Source organism: Cololabis saira, chromosome 17 (genome assembly GCF_033807715.1).
Source record: "Cololabis saira isolate AMF1-May2022 chromosome 17, fColSai1.1, whole genome shotgun sequence".
In the NCBI taxonomy this organism is placed as follows: Eukaryota; Metazoa; Chordata; class Actinopteri; order Beloniformes; family Belonidae; genus Cololabis; species Cololabis saira.
The window spans coordinates 8,721,483-8,742,401 of NC_084603.1; the positions used below are offsets into that span (position 1 = coordinate 8,721,483).

At 40.9% G+C, this 20,919-nt stretch overlaps 1 protein-coding gene across 1 annotated transcript in view; it reads right to left on the bottom strand.

The window, feature by feature from the left end:
* The window catches only part of macrod2 (mono-ADP ribosylhydrolase 2), a 445,260-nt gene that overhangs the window by 294,406 nt on the left and 129,935 nt on the right, over positions 1–20,919 (bottom strand). The window contains exon 4 of the mRNA XM_061745838.1: positions 17,071–17,100. Within this exon, the coding sequence (XP_061601822.1) occupies positions 17,071–17,100 (30 nt within the window). The remainder of the gene's footprint in view (positions 1–17,070; positions 17,101–20,919) is intronic.

Genomic DNA, 20,919 nt, shown 5'->3' on the forward strand with positions numbered 1-20,919 from the left:
TGAGCTCAGATTTAAATGAATTGATTGTTTTAATACATTTGGTTCAGTTCGTTCACCAGAAAGATTTTTTTTTCATCATTTGTGGTCCACAGACTTTATCTGTGATTCCACCTCATTAAAGAAATGGTGGTGAGACATTTTCACAGTGACGCAAGATTATGGGCGGGCCAGAGGGGCAGCACAGCGGGTCTACCAGCCCCACAGTCGGAGCAGGAATGATTTCTATGAGAGAAAATTGAGGCCAGGGGCTATTGGTGCATTTAAGCCTCTGACCAGCCTGGCTGGATAGTGGAAAAGCAGCTGTGGTTAGCCACAGTGCACGCAATGACCATGTCTGGCTCATAAACACATCTAATACAGCATTTGCTCATATCACAATAAAATTTATGAGGTTTAAGTTTTTTGCAGATGGCCAGAATTTGCTCCTCTGTTAAGTTCTGTTAGAGAATTCAATCTAAAAAAAAAACACTCCAAAATATGCCTTTAATGCACAGTAGCTTTCTGTGTGTAGGCAGGATGTGCTTTGCAGACAGTAAAACATTGTTCAGCTATGAAGGCTGTTTCTTTTTTAACTCTCTTAGAATTTTGGAAACTACTCACTGACCACAGTGGAGTGCAAAGAGAAAAAACAGATCACCAGACCACCATTTGGTCACAGTGAGGACTAAATAATGCAGAAAATAAGCCAAGGATATTCATTATTTTGGCTGCTGAAAATGCTTGAATAGTTCCTATTCATTTCTTTTGCTGTTCCACAGCTAATCTTTTCTCAGTCCTCTTCCCCCCATAATGCCATCTCCTTTCAGTCTATTTCTCTTTCACTCCCTGAAAGACAGATGTGTGGAGCGAGAGGGCTCTTGTCTGAAGCTTATCACCCGTCTCAACCTAGCAGAAAGAAATTCCTCACCATTTGTTGAATACGAGTGTGATGGTGTGTGTTAGTGGCTCATCTGAGGCTGCACTTCCTCACCTGGCACTCCTGTGATTAGATTTCATATCCCAGCCTGCAACAGATAACTCTATCTCCATCTTCCAGGCTCCTCAACATCCATCTGCCTCGCTGTTGGCCTATGTTGTGGTGGCAGTCTCATGACACATTCCCATCACCCTCTTTAAGCATAATATTAAAACACTGATGTCCCATGAAGCTTTCCATTTAGATACAAAAAAAACATGCTTTTTTAAAATGATTTGTGTCTGTTTGCCAGTGGAAATGATAACGCCCTCTTAAAGGGAGAGGTCCCTGTAGTGCAACCACCCCTTAAAGGTTCAGTGTCTGCCTCCAGCAGTATACCAGTCATGTCAAGATGCTGGAATCTCAGCAGGAAACACGACCACTATGTTGTAGGACGGAGGTGTGGTGGTGAGGGAAGTGTGAGAAGAGTCGCAGAGGACAGAGCAGGTCTGTTTATTTATTGTTCTCCTCTGGTTTAATGGCTCATGACCACCTAGCTTTATTAAACTGGGCTTTGAACACACACATAGCAGCACTAAAACTTCCTGATGGCTGAGGGGGGATCAATTCAAGATGCCTCCCTTAGAAATTACTGCAAAATAATGGTACTATCAAACAAGTAGGTCGCGCCTGCGTTAGGGGTTAAATGGACCATTTAAATTCTTTAATCAACTGCTGTATTAACTGCATGAGAGAAAAGCGGCTCCTAACGCATATATACAGGTGCAGACATTTTAATGAATATTAAATGAGAAGTTGTCACAGATCTGTTACCCACATGGCTACAAGGACAAAGACAGAAGATTAGTCAATACTAACATGGCGATAACATTTTCAAGATTATCTTTTACAACCATACTCCAACAATGTAGAATGCATTCAAATACTTTATCAGTCGGCTGGACATCATTTCAGAAACTGCTTATCTGGAGGAGAATGGGCAGATTGGTTTTAAAAGAACGAACAAAATCCAATAGTAGCTCAAATAACCACTTGTTACAACAACGGTATGCAGAATACCATCTCTGGTCACACAACATGGCGAACCTCGCGACCTCGAAGCAGATGTGCTAGAGCTCCATTACACCACACCAGGTGCCACTCCGGTCAGCTCAGAACAGGAAAGGGAGGCTGCAATTAACACAGTCGCACGAAATTGGAAAATAATACATCGGAAAAGGTTGACTGGTCTGATGAGGTGCAACGTTCAGCTGATAGGATCAGAATTTGGCATAAGCATGAAAGCATGGATCCATCCTGCATTGTGGTAATAGTTAGGGCTGGGGTTGGTGGTTTGGGCCATATCTTCCTGGTACACTTTAAACTACAGTGTACCCATCCCCTGATGGCTAGTTCCAGCATGATAATGCATTGTGTCACAAAGCTAAAATAATCTAAAAACTGGTTTCTTGAACATGGCAACAAGTTCTCAATACTCCAGTGGTCTCCACAGTTAACGGATCTCAATCCAACAGAGTAGAGGTTGGTGCAATTCAGCGAAGTGTCGATGCATCCCGATGTGTCACGTGACGATTTGGAATCGATTAATTATTTATTTATTTATTTATTTATTTTTTTTTAGTTATCCTATCCAGATTCCAGACTGAATAAGCTGCTGAATCATTTCATTTTCAAGAATGCACATTTCTTATTGTTCACTTGAAATATGGCAGATATGTTTACACTAAATACATTTGATGGAAGTACATATCTTGTTTACTTGAATTAATGAACTCATTAAATCCAGGACTTGACCGTTTTCAGTGTTTTCCGCCAATAGAGGGGGCTCTCATGCAAGTGCAGCTTTCCCTGGTCAAAGTTAAGTAAGTCAAAGAGCAAATGTTTACAGTCATAAAATAAATTATTTTGTGTTTTTGAAAAATACATGTCAAATGTTCAAAAAACCTTGTTATTTACTTAATGAGTGTTGTTAGAGGAACTGAGTTAATTGATTGGCTATTTATTTACAAATGTAGCCACAGATGAAGACAAAATCAATCTTGTATGGAAAAAAGCATTAAAAATCACAATAATCGAAGAATCGTGGCACCAATAATCGAATCGAATCGACAATCGTTATAATCGAAGAATCGAAGCTCCAATAATCGAAATCGAATCGAATCGTGAGGTACCCTTGTTTGCACACCCCTACAACAGAGCACCTTTGAGACGTGGTGGAACAAGAGATTTACATCATCCATGCGCAGCCAACAAATCTGCTGCAACTGCTCTACTATCATGTTAAAATGGACCATAATCACCAGGAAATGTTTCTTACACTTTGATGAACCTATCCCATAAAGTATTAAGGCACTTCTGAAAGCAAAAGGTCCAACACAATACTAGTAAGATGTACCTGATGATGTAGCCAGTGAGTGTAAACAGATATCTAGGTACTATAAAACTACCACGAGTATCTGAATGCTTCTCTCAGAAAGATGATGTATTCATATTTGCAGTTACATCTGATTCTATATTCTATATTATTTTGTCAGACATACTATGTTGCATAGAGGAATGGACTCAACTACAAAATACCTACAACAAATACTGCATTTTTGAAACCTGTAAAGAAATGATACTGTGTAATACTGCATCATGAAAAAGACTTGAGACCTTCTTCATCAAAAAAATAGATATGAAAGATCTGTATTATTACAAAACAGCATCCTAACAGTTGAGTGTTTCCTTGAAAATTTAAAACTACTCATTAATACCTACATTTCTAAAACTCTGGAGGAATTACTCATAAAAGTAAAAAACATTTTAAAAGGTTAAACATTCAGCAGACGTAAATCCCAGAGCTTGGCCTTGTGATTTTTTAAAAACCATTCATAATTTTTTGATCTGGCTCCAGGTCCAAAAAGGAGTCATACCAGGTGTGAATGTTTAAAATTGCTTCACAAAGGTGGAATACATTTGGAAATGATACTACAAAATATAATTTGTACATAAAAAGCCATAACGCATGAATATGAGCTTTTCAGAAAAATTATGTTATGATAAAAAAATAGAAAAATAAATAGAAAAACACAACTGTTAGTTTATTATTGTTTGTGAGCCTGTTGCATTGGACAAGAGGTGACACCTTTCTTTCTGTCATTCATAATCCTCTGGAGCAAAAATGTAGTCTTTCTGTAAGTAACCATCTCCTTTCAAAATTATAATTATTATTATTAAAACTTTCTTAATGACTAAACAAGACAGAAAGGTTATCTATAACAAAATAGCAACAAATTCACTATTAATCCTTGATGTAAAAACGCCAAAGGAATGCTTGTTGCATATTAAACCAGTCTACTTTTGAAAGGTGATAATTATACCAGATTGCTACACTTCATATGTGCTGACTCTTTTTCGTGTGCACTGTGAAGCCACGACCCCATTTCATTGTTGACATCGTGGCCCCCTGGACCCCCCACCACTGCTGTAAATTGTCTTTCACGGCTTGAAGGTTACGGAGAAAGGCTTGTGTTAGCTGAGGAGGCCCGATTAGTGCTCATCAGTCGTGGTGTTTGAGATCTCTGCATTGACCCTAGGGGCAACAAGCCAAGCTGCTTTCACACTGCAGCATGTGAGGACCTGATTGAGCTTACAGCAGCCCATTGTCACTTCACATCTAAAAGAAAAGACGGCAAATTGCCACATCGGGAACTTTGGCCCCAATGACGATATAATACAAAGCCTTTGTGTCTCGTTTTGCTCGTTAATATTAAACGGTATGCAGTGCAGAATTTTAACGGAAATCTAATTACATACAGGAGTTTGTGTGGGTGTTGACTTCAAAACATTTCATTTCCACCAGCCTGAACTGTAATAGATTTAAATTTGATGCAAATACATGTATATTCAAGCTGAAGCAGGAATATTATATTATATAGTATATACACACTATGAAACTGGCTCACTGCAGATCAAGTACTCCGTCATATACTTTTTCTATCATCATTGTTATAACTGAGTTGCACACGCAAATATACCAATTCTTTGTGAAGATTCGAAGCATGACTTGTTCCAAGCTTTAGTGTACTGGTTGATGAAGGTAAGCCTTTTAAATGCCTTGAAGAAAACATTCATCATTAAGCTGGATTACAATTCAATTTTCAATTTTCCTCAGCTGCCAATCAGCCAAAGGTAAAGTGGCAATCTTGTCTCCGTGACTCTAGCTGAAACACAGATTGAAAAGTTTCGGGAGCAAAGCTGTCAACTGGTGAGACTTTGTCCTTTGTTTCTAGGTGACTAACAAGGTTCTGTAGAGGTTGATGATATCAGAAATCTGGCCATCCGCAGAACAAACCCAACCACACTCAAGGCACCCATACATCAGCACAAGCTCACAGACGGTATGCTCTTTTTTTTCTTTTTTTCCTTTGCCCATTAGGTGTATGGGGATATTAAAAAATATATATAAATAAATTAAAAAAGTCTCTGCATGCTCTAATCAGCATGGTAGCCTTCTTCCATGACATTAATAAAAGCATGAGATCTTGCAGGAATGTAAAAAGCACCAATAAAATAAAATGCATGATTTAATGACCATCTGTTGGGCGCCAGTGTGGACCTTGATGCGATACGCTTTGTGAATTATCAAAGACAGCATCCACATCGAGAGCGTTTCACCTCAGGAAGCACACTGGGAAATTAACAAGCTACCCAGCACAGATCCATTTTCCATGCACTTGTGCTATTTTGATCCCTTTACCGGTCTCCTCAGTATCATATGTACCATAGAGAGACTGGGAGTAAAATAATGTTTGAACAAACAATGAAAAAAAGATTTGAAGCTCCCAGCTAAGCATCAACAAACTTACGTCCCTTATGTGTTCGTATATATTTTTTCCCTCTCTCTCTCTCTCTCTCTCTCTTGCTCTCTCTCCGAGAAGTCCTGCCATTGGCTATGAATGTTTATATTCTTCATGAGTTTAGTGTTGAAGGGCAGATGCCAAGTGACCAAAAGCACCTGAAAGAAGGAGACCCATGCACGGAGGCATACCGATTTCCTGAGACAGACATTCCAAAACACCCAGCCGTTATCTCTTCAAGGCTCAGTAAATAAAACATTTTACAGCTGAGCCACATTAAGGCCTGCAGAGAAAGACTGGGTTTCCTGCCTAGACAGGGAATAACACAGAATCCATGGAAGGAAGCAAACACATAAATATGTCAGACACAAACCTTTATAAGTGCTAATAAGTAACTATGAAGTCTCACATGGATGATAAAAACAGAACAATGACTTCTCTGCTTTATAGCTCAGGCTTCAGAAATGCCCCAAACAGCATGGAAAATGTCATATGGGCCCAAAAACAATGTCAAATACTGTAGCACTACTATAATAAAAAGCAAATATATATACTAGTTGGGGTGACATCAGCACTGACACTTTGATTGGCTCTCTTTATCCTCTGCCTCTCTGTCTCCTCTTTTATCTTGTGTTAATTGTTCTTCCCTGTTCAGGGCTTGCCTGTTGTTAGAGGCTCTCCGCAGTATTTAACATGCTGGGGACACATGTCCACCCAAAATGCCACAGAACAAATTCACTACTTTGTTAGCGTTCACAGCTCATTTGGCCCAATCCATGTTTTGGCATTCTGTTATTGTCACGCTTGGTGAGGTTTTCTCCGCTACCCACCGAAAGGGGAAAACACGTTCCAGGGGCTGTCAGCTGAGGCTTGCATTCACACTCTACGCTGCAGTGCTCCTTTTTCCAAGAAAACAACCACAGAGGCCTTTCTGCCGAATATATGGAAACTGAAAAACTTTCACAAAAAATTAGAGCAACTGACAGTGGGATTAAGAGGTGAAGTTGCTTGAGAATTGATATCAAGGTCAACTGCTCCTTGTTTATTGTTATCCCACCCACATGTTGACTTCTCAGGGAGGTCAGATAAACACAACTGAGACACAATCAGCACTCAGCTGTGTGTACTTGCTGTGCTTTCTCCTCCTCGATAGTCTGAATTCACTCACATAAATTCAGACTCTCAATTATAACTGAGCCAGCACCGACCACAACAACCACCACAAAATAATGCGATGATTGAAGAGGCTTGAGGAAGTGTCGGTGTGGTGTTGATCACTGCCATGGCCATAGAGTTTTAAGAGAGAGACATGGGCTTGTCATTTTCACAGGTGGAGCTGGCTGGCGGTGGGGACGTCCCAGTTGGCCGCAAAGGTCTAATCTCCCCGAGCTAGCAGCAGCCTTTCCACCCGACAACTGTAAACGCAATGGCTCCCTATGGCCCTCCGCTGATTACCGTTTCATCAAGGCTGGGGCCGAGGACAGTGGAGAGGAGATCTGTCGTTCTCCGTTTGATGTACTCTATTTTTGCCGTGCACAGGAGGCCCAGAACAAACTGATTGGCAAACAGTGTCTTTATCAGAAACTTAGAAAGCATTCTTGATGAAATTGGACATCCAGTTCCTCACCAAAGCCACGGCAAAAAGCTTAATTAGAGCTTTCTGAAAACAATGTCTTGATACCACCCCCTGTAATGCCCATGCTCATTATTACTGCTAAGTATGCTCCTCCATCAATTATGGCATGTGCTAATGTGAGTCTCACAGTAGAGAGCCAACATGTTTCACTGAGCTCAAATAGCTTTGCTGCACTCTCCCACTCAGAAATTAATCTTCTTCCCAGCAGACGTGTCGACACATGCCAACACAGAAAGGAACAAATACGCTAATATTAATTGTTTTGTGTATACAGAAACCTCACATCTTATTTGAAAGCTTGATTACTGAAGATTTGCTCCCAGAATACAGATGATCCGACATATAAGTGGCACGTTAAGCTCATCATTTTCACTGTAGTAAATTTGACAGCATGATTCATCCTGCAGGAAAAAAAACCAAACATAATAAAAACATGGTCATCATGTTCGGCAGTTTTTTAGCCTCCCTTTCATTTTTTCCCCTCCTTTTCAAATAGTGGAACGGGGTGTAGACAATAAAAAGACGATACGAGAACTGTTTTCCGCCCACTATCACACCTTTGTCTGACATCTGTTCTCCACTGCACCTTTCAGCCTGTGTAACCCTCTGTCATTCTTCATGCCACCTTCTTCCTTCTTCTGTTTGTCACACTTCCTGCTCCTCAGTAATCTTTCTTCTCTTTCCACCTTTACGAGAGTCTGGGGCTCTCCTCTGAGATCTGTCAGCACATCCAAACTGCAGCTGCAGTGTATAGGTGATAATGAAGTGTCTGGGAAAAGAGGATTAGGTGGAGTGGTGGGCATCATCCCTGTGGTATAAACGCTCATCTCTCCCACTGGAAGGACACGTGGAGCGACTTTCACCTCAGTCTAACTGCTAGTGTCAGTGTCACTCTCAGCTAGCATACTGCTATAGCTGTTGTGGTCCTCAGGAGGCAATAGTGACAGAGTTAACACAGCAACAGGCTCTGCGCCTAGGGGACACTTGGCGTTTCATCCTCTGACACCCGTCTGTTTATTATGCGCAGTCAGACTGAGAGGGACATAACAGGCACTGGGAATGTGAAGATCTTCTCCATGGGAACACGCTGATTCAGAGAGAAATATAGATAGGCGGTTGGGGAAAGGGAGGGGGAGACGGAGGGAGAGAAACTCCTTCTCCTTTTTGTGGTCCAACGAAAAAAAGATGACAGCTTTCCTCAAGAGCTTGTGCTGCCCTTCCTGGGATGGACCCCCCTCCCATGTAGGCGAGAGGCCTGTCAGCCACAGCTAACTAGGCTGCCCCATGAAATGCAAAAAGCTTGACAGTTTGTTACGAGTTGGCAAAAGGCCATATAAGCAGGTCAGTCGCTACACAGAAAGTGTCAAAGAAGTGCCACTAATCAGCCAGCGGCAGGCAATTTACAAATGCTCACGTGAATGTGCCCTTTCTCCGTCTCCCACTGCTAGTTCAAAGACCGATTACCAGTGCCCTTTCACGCGTGCCTAAAATCTATTTACCAAACCAGCACCACCTGAAAGGGCTTATAGTGACCAATTAAGTCTGATTTACACTTCTGCGTCAAAACTAAGCCGTAGCTCCGGCAAAGGTGTGAACTCAACGCCGTAGGCTACAGACTAGACTAATCTGCACCCTCCAAGTGTAACTATGCGTTGCATTAACGTGGACTGCAAGAAACGTGATTCTTCAGCCCCTCTCCCCCCCCGCCTCTGGAGATCTCCTCCCCCTCGACATCAGGAACATTAACTCACTATCAATCTTCAAATCCCTTCTAAAGACCCACCTGGTCAAACTGGCCTACTTACTTTAATTTCTCCCCCTTAAGGCTACTGCTGATTTTTCATTTTATTGCATTTATATTGTCCTTCTTTTGCTCTTTTAATCCATGTTGTGTGCACTGTAAAGGTGACCTTAGGTGCCCTGAAAGGCACCTTAAATAAATAAAATGTATTATTATTATTGGTAGATTTTTCCTTCATCGTCTCTGAATTTCCTGTTACTATTTCTTCTTCACCATTTTCAAGTTGGGTAGAAAGATAGTGCTCAACATTTATCAGCTCCAACGCACATAAAATAAACTTTGTTTGCTCCATTGTGATGTCTTAACCTGCGTTCACACTGAAAGCGTCAAAAATCGCTGATCGCTGACGGCAGCATCTCGCTGCTTGGTGCGTTCACACTGAAAGCTGCATGCACTGTCGACGGCTGCAGTGGGAAAGGCTTCAAGCTGCGCTGCAGAAGTGGAGGGAACATTGAGAACAGCCTACACATATAGTGTACACATTTTCAGTTTCCCATTTCACCATAGATCACACTTTGGGACGCCTTCTTTATATTTTAGCGTTATTTCCGCGTAGATAAGAGTGAGTTTGATGCTCCTTAACAAGTTCGGTCCGCGGATCAACATCAACCGCCAGCGAGCACTTGCTCCCGGTGAACCATAATCAGCCTTCAAGGCTGATTTATGGTTCCGCGTCACACCAACGCAGAACCTACGGTGTAGGGTACGCCGTCGATTTAACGCGGAACCATAATTCAGGCTTAAGCTGCAGTCTGTCTGCGCTGATACTGACACACCGGGTCGGAGCGGATTTGGTCATGATGTTTAAACTGTGTTTTGTGATTAATAAGCACGGTTTTTAATTATTTTTCGTTGGATCAATGTAGCAAATAAAATCGTTGGGACCATCCAGCTCCTCAACCATCAGATACGTGTTTCACAAGAGCAGTTCAGGTAAAAACGGCAGTCAAATCAGCAAAAATGTCAGTTTGCTGGATGAAATATATTAATTCCTGATAAAATAAGTGTGTTAGTGCACAGCTCTGCTCATGTACGCATGTGAATGAGTGTATCTGCATTGAGGCTTCTCGCTTCGGGAATCCCGGTCTGTGATTGGACGCTGCCTCGGCAGCACTGCTGCTCATTTGCATAAAGTTCAGATTTTTCAACTTCAAATTGACGCGCTGCTCCGGCTGCTCCCGACGCCTCCACTTTCAGTGTGAACGCAGGGTTACTATTCTGACCAGTCTGCGAGCTACGGTCCTGCAGAAAGAAAACTTACATTGTCACCCAGTGGCTGGTGGTGTAATTATAGACACAAACAATAAGAGAAGTGTAAAACGTAGGTGCAGCGTAGGTGCCTTGCACAGCCTACGAGCATAGATGCTGCGCAGCAGTAAAAATCTGGTTTTCGGGTGAAAGTGAAATTATGCTTTTTTTTATTGAACTGTGGTTAATGAACATGAAACAAAATTGTAGATGTGTGCAACATATGTATCTCCATCTGCTATAAATCAGGCCATATGGTAAATGTTTGCAAGATAATATTTTCTGTAAGTATTTCTCAGGCATACAAATTCAGTACATGTTGTCAAAATAATAGGGTGTCATATGAGTAGGTGATGCATGGATACGTTTGTTTGTGTGTGTCTATAAGCTCTTAGACGTCATGGGACCCTCTTGTAATAGGCACACTATGACTGTCGAGTCTACAGTATGAGGAGGTGGTGCCCTGCTAAGAACTGTCCCCGTCTGTCAGATCTCATCACTCTATCGTGCATTGCTGGGGGCTGCAGGACCAAAACTGACCACTGAGTCAACTGACAAGACAGCTCAGCATCCAGTTATCTCTTAATAAGAGTCTCACACACAAAACGTAGACACATACAAAGACATGCCATCATGCGAGCAAATACTGGCACGATCACGTTCACGCTCATGCACACTGTCAGGAAAATGCACAGTCACATGGACATATATAGTTAATACAGCAAGACACATGCATGCAAAAGAAAATAGACAATGCAGTCGAGTGTGTACCTGATCTACCCAAAATCAGCCAGAATAAAGTCCATGCAGGACAAAAATGTGTTTTGACACGGTGGTTGGATATACATCCCTTTGTCTAAACTCTTAAGAACTGACCCAGAAATACTGGTTTGAAAGAAAGGGTTTTGGAGGAAGTTAGACAATTTAAGGGAGGGCGCATGTGTGCGTTTGCGTATTCAATTTGAAATTTACAAAAAGAAAATAAATTATGGTTTTACATAATACAGCAAAATTCAGCTATCAAGCATTATGTGCAAAACTATGATGAGCATTAGTGACACACAGTGGAAGATCTACATAAACATGCACACACGCTAAAGAGGCTTCCAGACAACTGTCAGTTTGACAGAGAGACGCGGGTGTTAATGTCAGTGGAGAAAAAATCCCTTGATGTCCGCATTTCTCTGGGTGGTCCTGCTTTCCTCCATAAAGCCTGTTATAACAGTCAAACAGCAAAATCTCACTGCAGTTTGAAATGTGGAAACATGCGCTGTTTAAAGTGAGGCCATTTACCTCACCCTCACGACAGTGCCAGAGATCAAGTGATGCTATCAACTACCTAATGCATGACCGCCACAGGCAATGGCCAGCAGCTTGATTTATACATGGCAACAGAGATAAATGATTCATAGACATAGAGAGGGATACCGGGACACGCAGATGTTTATGCCCCTCTTACTCAAGACTTATTCATAAACTCAGTGAAACACACCCTGATGTATCATAAGCTAAGCGCAACACTACTGACTTGTCCTGCTTCCAGTGGTCTTGACAGCTCCATGGCTCGTCCTCTCTCTGCTCTCTAAATGCTTAAGATCTGTTCCTGACACTGTTCCTCCTTTTCTGCAGGATCCATTGTGTCCCTGGTCATTTCTTCATCCCTTTCCATTACAATGCAACACTAATCCTAAATATGGAACCTACTGTTGGGGGATAAAATGAATGGCCCAATCACTCTGCATCAATTAGTCCATCCATCACTGCTGATTGGAGGGGGAGGGAAAAAGGGGAATGTTCATGGTGACCGTTCCCTGTGGTGGCAGGAAGAGAGACAGGAATGGCAAGAGAGCTTAGAAAAGCTGTTTTCATCTTCTTTATTCTTCTTTTTTTTTTTCAAGGAACTGAAAACCTGAGTCCGACAAATGACCTTGTCCTGCCAATTTCTGCAGAATGCTCACTATTTTATGCCATCTTTGGAATAATTGGTTCTGGAAACACATGAATGCTTGTAACATGCTTTTTCACAATATATTGAATGGCGTTTCCTTTTAGCCATCAAATGAGAAACTGGAGGTGCATACTGTATGATCACTGAAAAGTTCACTGCATTCAGGAAGTGTAGAGAAAAGTTGTATAATTTCATAGAGTAAGAGCACTTAGAAAAAATGGCTGTTTTGTTCATGTGTGAAAGAAGGCAAACAAAAAAGCCTTTTTTTCTTTCAAATCAGTGTAAAAGGGCAAGCCTATATTTGAATAGCACTAGGAAGAAAGCCCAATAATTATGCCTGGAACAGCCCATCCTAAGAATTACTTAGTGAATAAGAGGTAAGTACAATTATAAATTCATATTCTTTGAATCACACAGATGGAAAGCGAATAAATGCATGCTAATGTTGTGTATTTATCTCATAAATAGTTTCCAACAGACAAGCTAATCCCAATAAAGAGGACTGGCACATACTTCCGTCAGTGCTGCCTCCAACACACTATAAAAAGAATGTGGAACATTACACCTTAAATAAAAGCCGGGTAATGAGTGGAGACCAACTAACTCCACACTAAATGTGAGGAGATAAGTAAATCCCATGGGTATCCCGCTGACTGAAGAATCTTTGCATTCAATTTATCATTTTACATTATTTAGGCTACTCCAAGGGGAAATACGCTCTCTCCGTCATAAGTTATGCTAATGGCTGTTACTACCATCTGTGAACTGAGGACCATCAGTCAAATATAGAGCGCTGTCTGTGACTTATGAGAACGTTATTTTGAGTGGTTATCTTGGAGGCATCCTGGGATCTGTGTAAGGGCTATAAGGCCATCTAACCAAGACTGTCACAAAACACTATCCTGTATCTCGACCTTCGCCCCTCCCCCTGTGCAAAGCACCGTGCTCTGGTCCCCTTCAATCTACTCAATAAACAAGCCCCGGGCAAAACCCAGACAGAGGATAATGGTTCACCTGTGGGTGACAGGAAAAGAAAACAGACCTCTTTGCATAACAAATAGAGAAAGAGATAAGCACTGAGGAGCACTTAGGAATCTTGATAAAGGATTATCCAAACACGTCTGAAACTGTATACATTCTTTATGAGCATCCTTGAGCACCGAGTTGCGGTGAGAACCAGTCCTACAGCTGATCTGCTTAACATGCATTGCTAATGATGTATGTTATTTTTTTTTCCAGACTGATTAAATCTACAATTTCTAAATTAAAAAAAAAATGTAAAGCTACCACTCTGTATACGAGGTAGAATAAACCATTTCTAGTTTCTGATGTTATTAAGAGAAATATTATACCAGCATTTCCTCCATGTCCTCTTAGAAGAGCCATGAAGCATTGCAACCTCATTTCACCGTGATTCGCCTTGCAATAACATCTTCAGATGCAGGAAAAGCACAAAATTCTCACAAACCCATGACAGATAATATCAATAAATATAACTGACTTCATATGTTAGGATGTGTTGGCACTACTTACGACTTTCACTATTCCTTTAGAAAACTTAGGGGTCCTATAGAAGTGCTATAGATAACGTTACATAAGTGATGTAAAAAAGGCTGGGGACTTCATGGAGCTTTAGGAGCTGTGGCAAAATTAGCTCAAGTAAGGGCAACTGTGCATGTGCCCCTGTGCCTGCTCGGAGCAGAAAAGGGAGACTCAACCTGAGAAGAATGATTTGTTTGGGTGGTCTAGTTAAAGCTTAGTGCTAAATGGCCAATGGTTCTGGTTAGAATGCTAATGGGGCAGTTCCCCTCCTGGATGGAGACATCAAAGGCAAGGGGAGCTCCCTCTCTCTGACTACACAGGCCTTCATGGTATCATTACATGGCCCAGTGTGCGCTTGAATGCTCGTGTTTGTGTGTGGGAGAAAGAGAAAAATATAGGGAAAGGCAGGATAAACAACTGATGTTTACATTAGCTCCATACTTCTGGGACTGTGCCGGCACCCAGCCGAGCTGTGACACACATCACATGAGCAACCTGGTAGCGTCCATAATTATCCTCTATTCACAGAGGCCTCATTTGGGCTGCTATTATCAGAGATCATGATTATTTTCCTCTATGTACGTTTGGAATACCACTGAGACCAACATGTCTGAAAAAGATAACTGCACTATTTTGGTTGACCCCATTGTGTATATAATAGTGAGGGTGTACAGCCCAGGAAGAATTCCCATCAGTGATTTCTAAGGATTTAATAGAACACCAGAGCTAAATAATGTTTCCTTGAGATTTTCTTAGTAGGAAAAGTAATAAAGCATTTTATTTTCTTTTGGATAGGGTAAAAAAAAAAATCTCATTAAAGACTTTATTTATCCACCACTGGCATCCTTTTTTTATTCTAGCAGGAAGTCAATGTCAAAACATGGCAACAAATACGGGTGACTTCTAAATGAAAAAAATCTAAAACGTTTATGTAAAACCAGAAGATCGCATACGCAGTGAACTAACTTGCATACGGTAAAGACCTTGTCCATATTTCACTGGCTGACGGAAGCCCACCTCCAGAGCCATGGAAAAACAAGCACAGCTCAGGTGCGTGAGGCCAGCTTGATGGATCATCCTGTTGTGAAGCCTGCCCTCTGCAGAGCCCCGAGAAGACAGCTGGGAGATAAGGACGGCCCTGCAGGAGAGCACATCTCCTCTTCACATCGATCCTCACCGCCACCGAGGCAGGAGGTCTTAACATGCCAAGCCACAGATGAGGTGGAGAGGGTCGGCAAGCCACTGTTTTGCCCGTTTAACAGTTAGATAAACAGGTAGATAAAAACCCTTCTTGGCTTCAAGCAGATGAAAGACATGTTGGGCAGAATATTTTCAACTTACTTTAAGTAACATTAAGTACTCAAAGCTCTAATCATCTTTCTTTAATACGACTAAAATCAACGCACACGTCACAGGATTACACGTCTCAGAAATGTGTAAAAAATATATGTGCAACTTGACATTATTCACACAAGAAATATCAGACGAGTGATTAAATGACCTCTTATTTTGTGTAACAAAAATAGCAACAATAGCATCCCTGAAAAGGGAAAGAAAAGAGGCTTTGGAAAAAAAGACAGCTCAACTAACAGATACAATCCTTTAGTTACAGCAGGTTATGATCAACTGAAATGGGTTTTTTTTTGCCAAAGCCAACATTAAATTGGCAAAAAAGATCTAATCTTCTATTATTGACAGCCACAAAGTCAACATTGTTTTTGCTTCTGCTGATGTTAAAACAGCAATCAGCAACACCCCAAACCGCTATTTTTAGTTGAAGAAGAAACTGGATCAGTCAACAAGGCTGGGATTTGAAGAACCGCAAAAAGGTGGTTTGCCCTAATGTAACAATGATGAGAATATAATAGAAAAGAAAATAACTTCTTGTGTATCTCTGTGCGTGGCAAATCAATACTGATAGTGGGCCACATCGGAGACAGACACCAACCTGAAGAGGGTACACCCTGCTTTCCAGGGCCTGCTTAGTAATGGAGATGTACATTTGTGACCTCTGCTCTCAATCACAGATATTCGCAGAATCGTTATACGCTGATGGTCTCTCCATGCCACGGATAGATTGGGAATCCACGCTGCAAGCTTGCAGTTTTGATCATGTTGCAGACAAGATGAGGTCTATTCCAAGATTCATGATTAGATGTGAGCAGCTTCATGAACACGCTAATGGAAAGAATGTGCATTGAGCACTAAAGTGGCTGAGGCTTTGAAGTTGCTTCGTACCCATCCTTAGCCGCAAGTGACTCACATTTGCAAATCTTTAAGAAGAAAAAGGTGTCACCTTGTAAGTTTGTTTCTTTTAGACTAGGTGCAATAGATCGGTTTTAAGTATTGTGTTGAATCATTGTGCTTATGTATAACAATACAAATGTGGCCAAATCAATTGTCTAAACGTAGGCGTTAAACAGGGAATAAATGTGCTTGAACTGTACAAGTGTAAAATGTAAGAGTACCTAAAATACGCTGATATTGATCCTTCATTTTACTGGAAAAAAACATTTTGAACATTATATCACATGCACTAAGCTCTTCCCCTGCCTGGGATGGTACTGAAGGCAACGACTGAATACTGTTAGTTAACATATTAGAAGTGACAGCAAACACAGATGGACTGAAGCGGTGGCCTTATTTCTTCTTCACACCGCTGCCACATATGATTGAAAAGCTTAAAATTAACATTCCACATGTAACTGCGTTGGTTTTACTCCGGGCTCATCTTCTTGTGGTGAAGAATAATTATTTCAATCATGTCACTGCAAACATCTAATGCCAGAGGAGAGCGACAGAGGGACTGGGCAGTCCTGGAGTTCCCTCCTCATTAATCCCACACCACAGTTGACTGCCTCAGATTTTCTCCATTGATGATAATGCCTTTCGGCAGGCTGCTCAAGTAATGACCACTTCTCAGTGTGGCACAGGGCAAGGCTGCTTGGAAATACACTGTAATGTTTTAGTCTAACATTAAGTCACATTAACCACAGACACTAGAGACAAAGTAGACACAAAAGACGGTGACGAGCCCAAGAAGGAAATGTAGACAGGCCTTTAGTACATGAGCAGTCTGATTTGAACAGAAACCAACACTGTGAAAATAGGAAGAAAAGAAAACAGTTATTCTCTTACCTCCTCCTCCTCCCAGAAGACTGGAGTTTGCTGAAAAAGAGAGAAAAAAGACAGTCAGTATTAAAAAGGTATTCAAGTGCAGATTGTTCAAAGTGACAGATACACCATTTGAATTTGGATTATTTGACGAGTTTAACAAGTTTTGTCCCATAAACACAGAAATACATTTGACACTTCAAGCTATTGATGATAATATATCCATGGCATAGTTTGTTGTATGTAATAAAGATGATTTCATAGTATTAGTCTACAACAGGAAGATATGCTTTATGCTTTTACAGCAGTCAAAATGGAAAACAAAAAGTGAAGTTCAGTACTACATCAGTAAGTTATCATCACCTGTAGTGATTTAGCAAATGCTCACATCCAAAGCAAAGACAAACATCTTCACTATTAAGAAACCCAGACAAACTCATCAAATGCCAAATCCATTCAAATTGATTTAAATGAGGAGATGCAGAAGCAAAGTAAGTGCAGGTGAGGAATATTAGGTTGTGATGACAGAAGATGAGTCAACAGACGCATAAAACACATACGTCATTAAAAGCACCTGTTGTTGGAGACAGTTATTACAACCAGTCTTTGTCGTGGCTTTGGGAGGTTTCTCAATTCAGACATGTGACAAATCAGTAGACCTGAGCTGAGAGGGAACGTTTTGATCTTTAAAACTGAGGCTAAGTTTTCTCACACGTGTCATACTGTAGTTATGTAGACGATCTTCACATCCTCAATGCAGAATGCTTCACTGGTTTACATTATTATCATTATCAAAGAGAATATTTAGAGTTTGAAAGATGTTGTGTTGTTTATAAATGACCCATAGTTTACTGGTTCAACTGCAGTTCATTGTAATACCACAGTGGAAAGTATTGTTAAAAAATAATCTTTTTCCATTTTGTTCTCTCAGTTTAAAGGCAGCAGTTGCATTTGAGAAAAGAAAGATGAACAGTTTTTTAAAGTACATCTTGTGTGATACTTAAAGTAACCAGCTGATTGAAGCAAAGTTCATACAGAGGGCATCGAAAACAAAAACCATACACTGCAACACACAATTACTGATCTTCAGTTTGAGCAGCAGAATTGGTTGTCATTAGAAGTGGACATGATCCCATTAAGAAACTATTATTTTTCAAAAACATTATTTGTGCACAAGTAACATATAACGATCATGGGTTATCAGTGAGAGCAATCCAATCACAGCCAAGCCCTGCGGCTGTTATCATTATTATTATTTATTTTATTTTTTGCCTGATTACAAGCTGGAAGTGACTTCTGGAGTTCACTCAGCTTCCACGTGTTTCGGTGGAACCATTAAGGCTTTGCATTGTTCTCATGAGTGGGCTTCACAAAGAAAACTCTCCTACTGCAGATTCGTTTCATCAAAGGGCCTTTGTTGTGTATCTGTGTGTCTCTGTGCGTGCATACAGTGTGAGTACAACATATACAAAAACAAAAAACAGCAAGCCCCCAACCAGAGATGTACTGACAATCCACTGTCATGTTTACAATAGCACCTCTCTAGGTTTTTCTGTGATGAAAAAAGACACTCGAGCTCCAGCAGCTTTTTGTCTAACTGGAGTCTGTCAGCTATCAACACGGAGCACATAACTCAAATGTGCACCACTTCCTTTTATAACTGGGTTAGCCAATTTTCTGTTCATATCTTAAAAGCATAGATAGAGGTAGTGAAAGCTGTAAGGTTTTATTTCAATCTGTAAAGCAGATTTTAAGAAAAAAAAACATGCAATCTAAAACTCCATTGCATCTAACATATAAATGTATTAAAAGTTTCATCTGAGATGTAGTGACATCTGACCTCATACATACATTGCCAATACCCTTGTATCACATATTCCTTCCAGATAGGTAGAAAATAAAAAATAGATGTATGTGGAGAATCACAAAAGGGCTGCTTGAACCAGTACTTGTGTCCCATCTGGCTTACTGGAGAAAAACAGGGAGGAATGAGTATTACAACCTGTGGCTTATTTGTATGTAAAATGCTTGATCTTTAACTAATACACATACACAGCAACTTTTGTTTTCACCTAAATCTGCCCACCAAATTCCAAATATAACGTTGCATTTCTGCCAATACCATTTTTTTGGTCACTTATCTATTCTCAGTACAACTGGATAGTTTCACTACCAGTTAAAAGAAAGTGAAGGCTGTATTAGTTTTCAGCATAGTCCATCATCATTGTCTAGTCTCCTGGGGAGTCTTCCTATTCCTGAGCTATTAAAACACTGGGGTTTAATTACCTGACATTATGGAAATGCATGCCCGAGGGGGGCGCTTCATTTACTCTGCACCTAATCAGAGATTGGAGATGTGGTTGCTAATCAGTCAGACAAAACTCTCCTGCATATATATGTGTGTGCAAGTCAGGCTAGTGGTAGTAGTGAAAGGGCCGGGATTGGCGTTGAGATGTAAGATGCTTTTAACTGTGTGTGACTTGGTGTGATTATGGCAATAACCTACGAAGAGATGAGGAGTGCTCTCATCTTCATTGTGGGTTTTATAAATGCAGAGGGAGGGGGAAGAAGACATGCTGCTTTAAGCCTTTTCATTTCTCTTCTCTCCACATCCTCTTCTTTAAAGGGCAAAATGTCATGAAACACATTGACTGTTCGCTAGTTGTTTACAATTTTAAAAAAAAGAAGAAAAAACAAACTTCTGCTTGCACACTTATTACGTGTAAGCCCCACAGTCCATGAACTCACATAGACAGTTTACAGAGCTGATATCGAAATTGAAAAATGAATAAAACAAATAAGAAATACCTGGTAGAAAATCCAAACAGCAATTCCTATTTGGCCACATGCATCTCATGATCAATATTTCATTGTGTGTTTATTAATTATAGATGAGCTTTCGTTGCTGTTTTTGCCTGCCTAGGGCTGAGTCTGAGCATCTTGTTGGATCATCACATTTGTGCCTTTAGGGAAGCGCAGCGAGAGTGAACAATTAGCATTATTAGAAGAGCATTATCGGTTTCTTCTATAGTGGCTCAGAGTTTACACGTGGAGTTGTCTCTTTGAATAGATGGTTAATGGGTGTCTGACTTCACTGTTCTCTGCTTAGCATCTCACAGAGTCTGCTCTTGAGGGAATTTCATCTTCCTTTCTTCTTTTTTTTCCAGTGGACAGCAGAAACCACATCTTCAACTCTGCAACAGCTGAAAGGAGCCAGTCACATTGGATAAAATTCAGCAGTGAGCTTCGTTTTGGGACTTGAATATTTCTTGTGGCAATAAAAGTAAGCCTTGAAGGTTTACAATGACCCAGTTAATGAGAAGGAAGTGTGAAGCCAAAGGAGTAGGCTATAAGTTGGAGTGAGTCTGGTATCCCTGTAGTGACCACAACATGGCTCATAAATCTCAGTGGACGGGCTCCCCAGATTGCCTGGAGAGAATAGGTCATTAGGAGCTGCTACGATTAGGCTAACCCATCAAACACGAGACAGCACTGCCACGACAGACACACCCACTTCCTGCTGGCCCTTTAAACTTAACTTAACTGCCACAGAAAACTCATTTAACTCTCTGCCAAAGAAAATGGTGTGACCCCATGTGTGAATGTTCACGACAAGAAAACACTGAGAACAGTTCTCCAACCAAATAATGTCACAGGTGCAACTTATGAATTGTGGCACTCCATCAAGAAGCCAGCAGGGACAAAAACACAGGGGAAAATAAATGTTAGTCTGCCTGTCGAGAATTTTTCCAGAGCCATCATGAACATGGCTTAGTCACATCCATGTGCGAGTCCTGCTTGGTGGTGTTACTGCAGCGCCAATCTAGGCTGCATGTCCAAGCTCATCAGCACAGTCAGACTGTGCAGCTATAA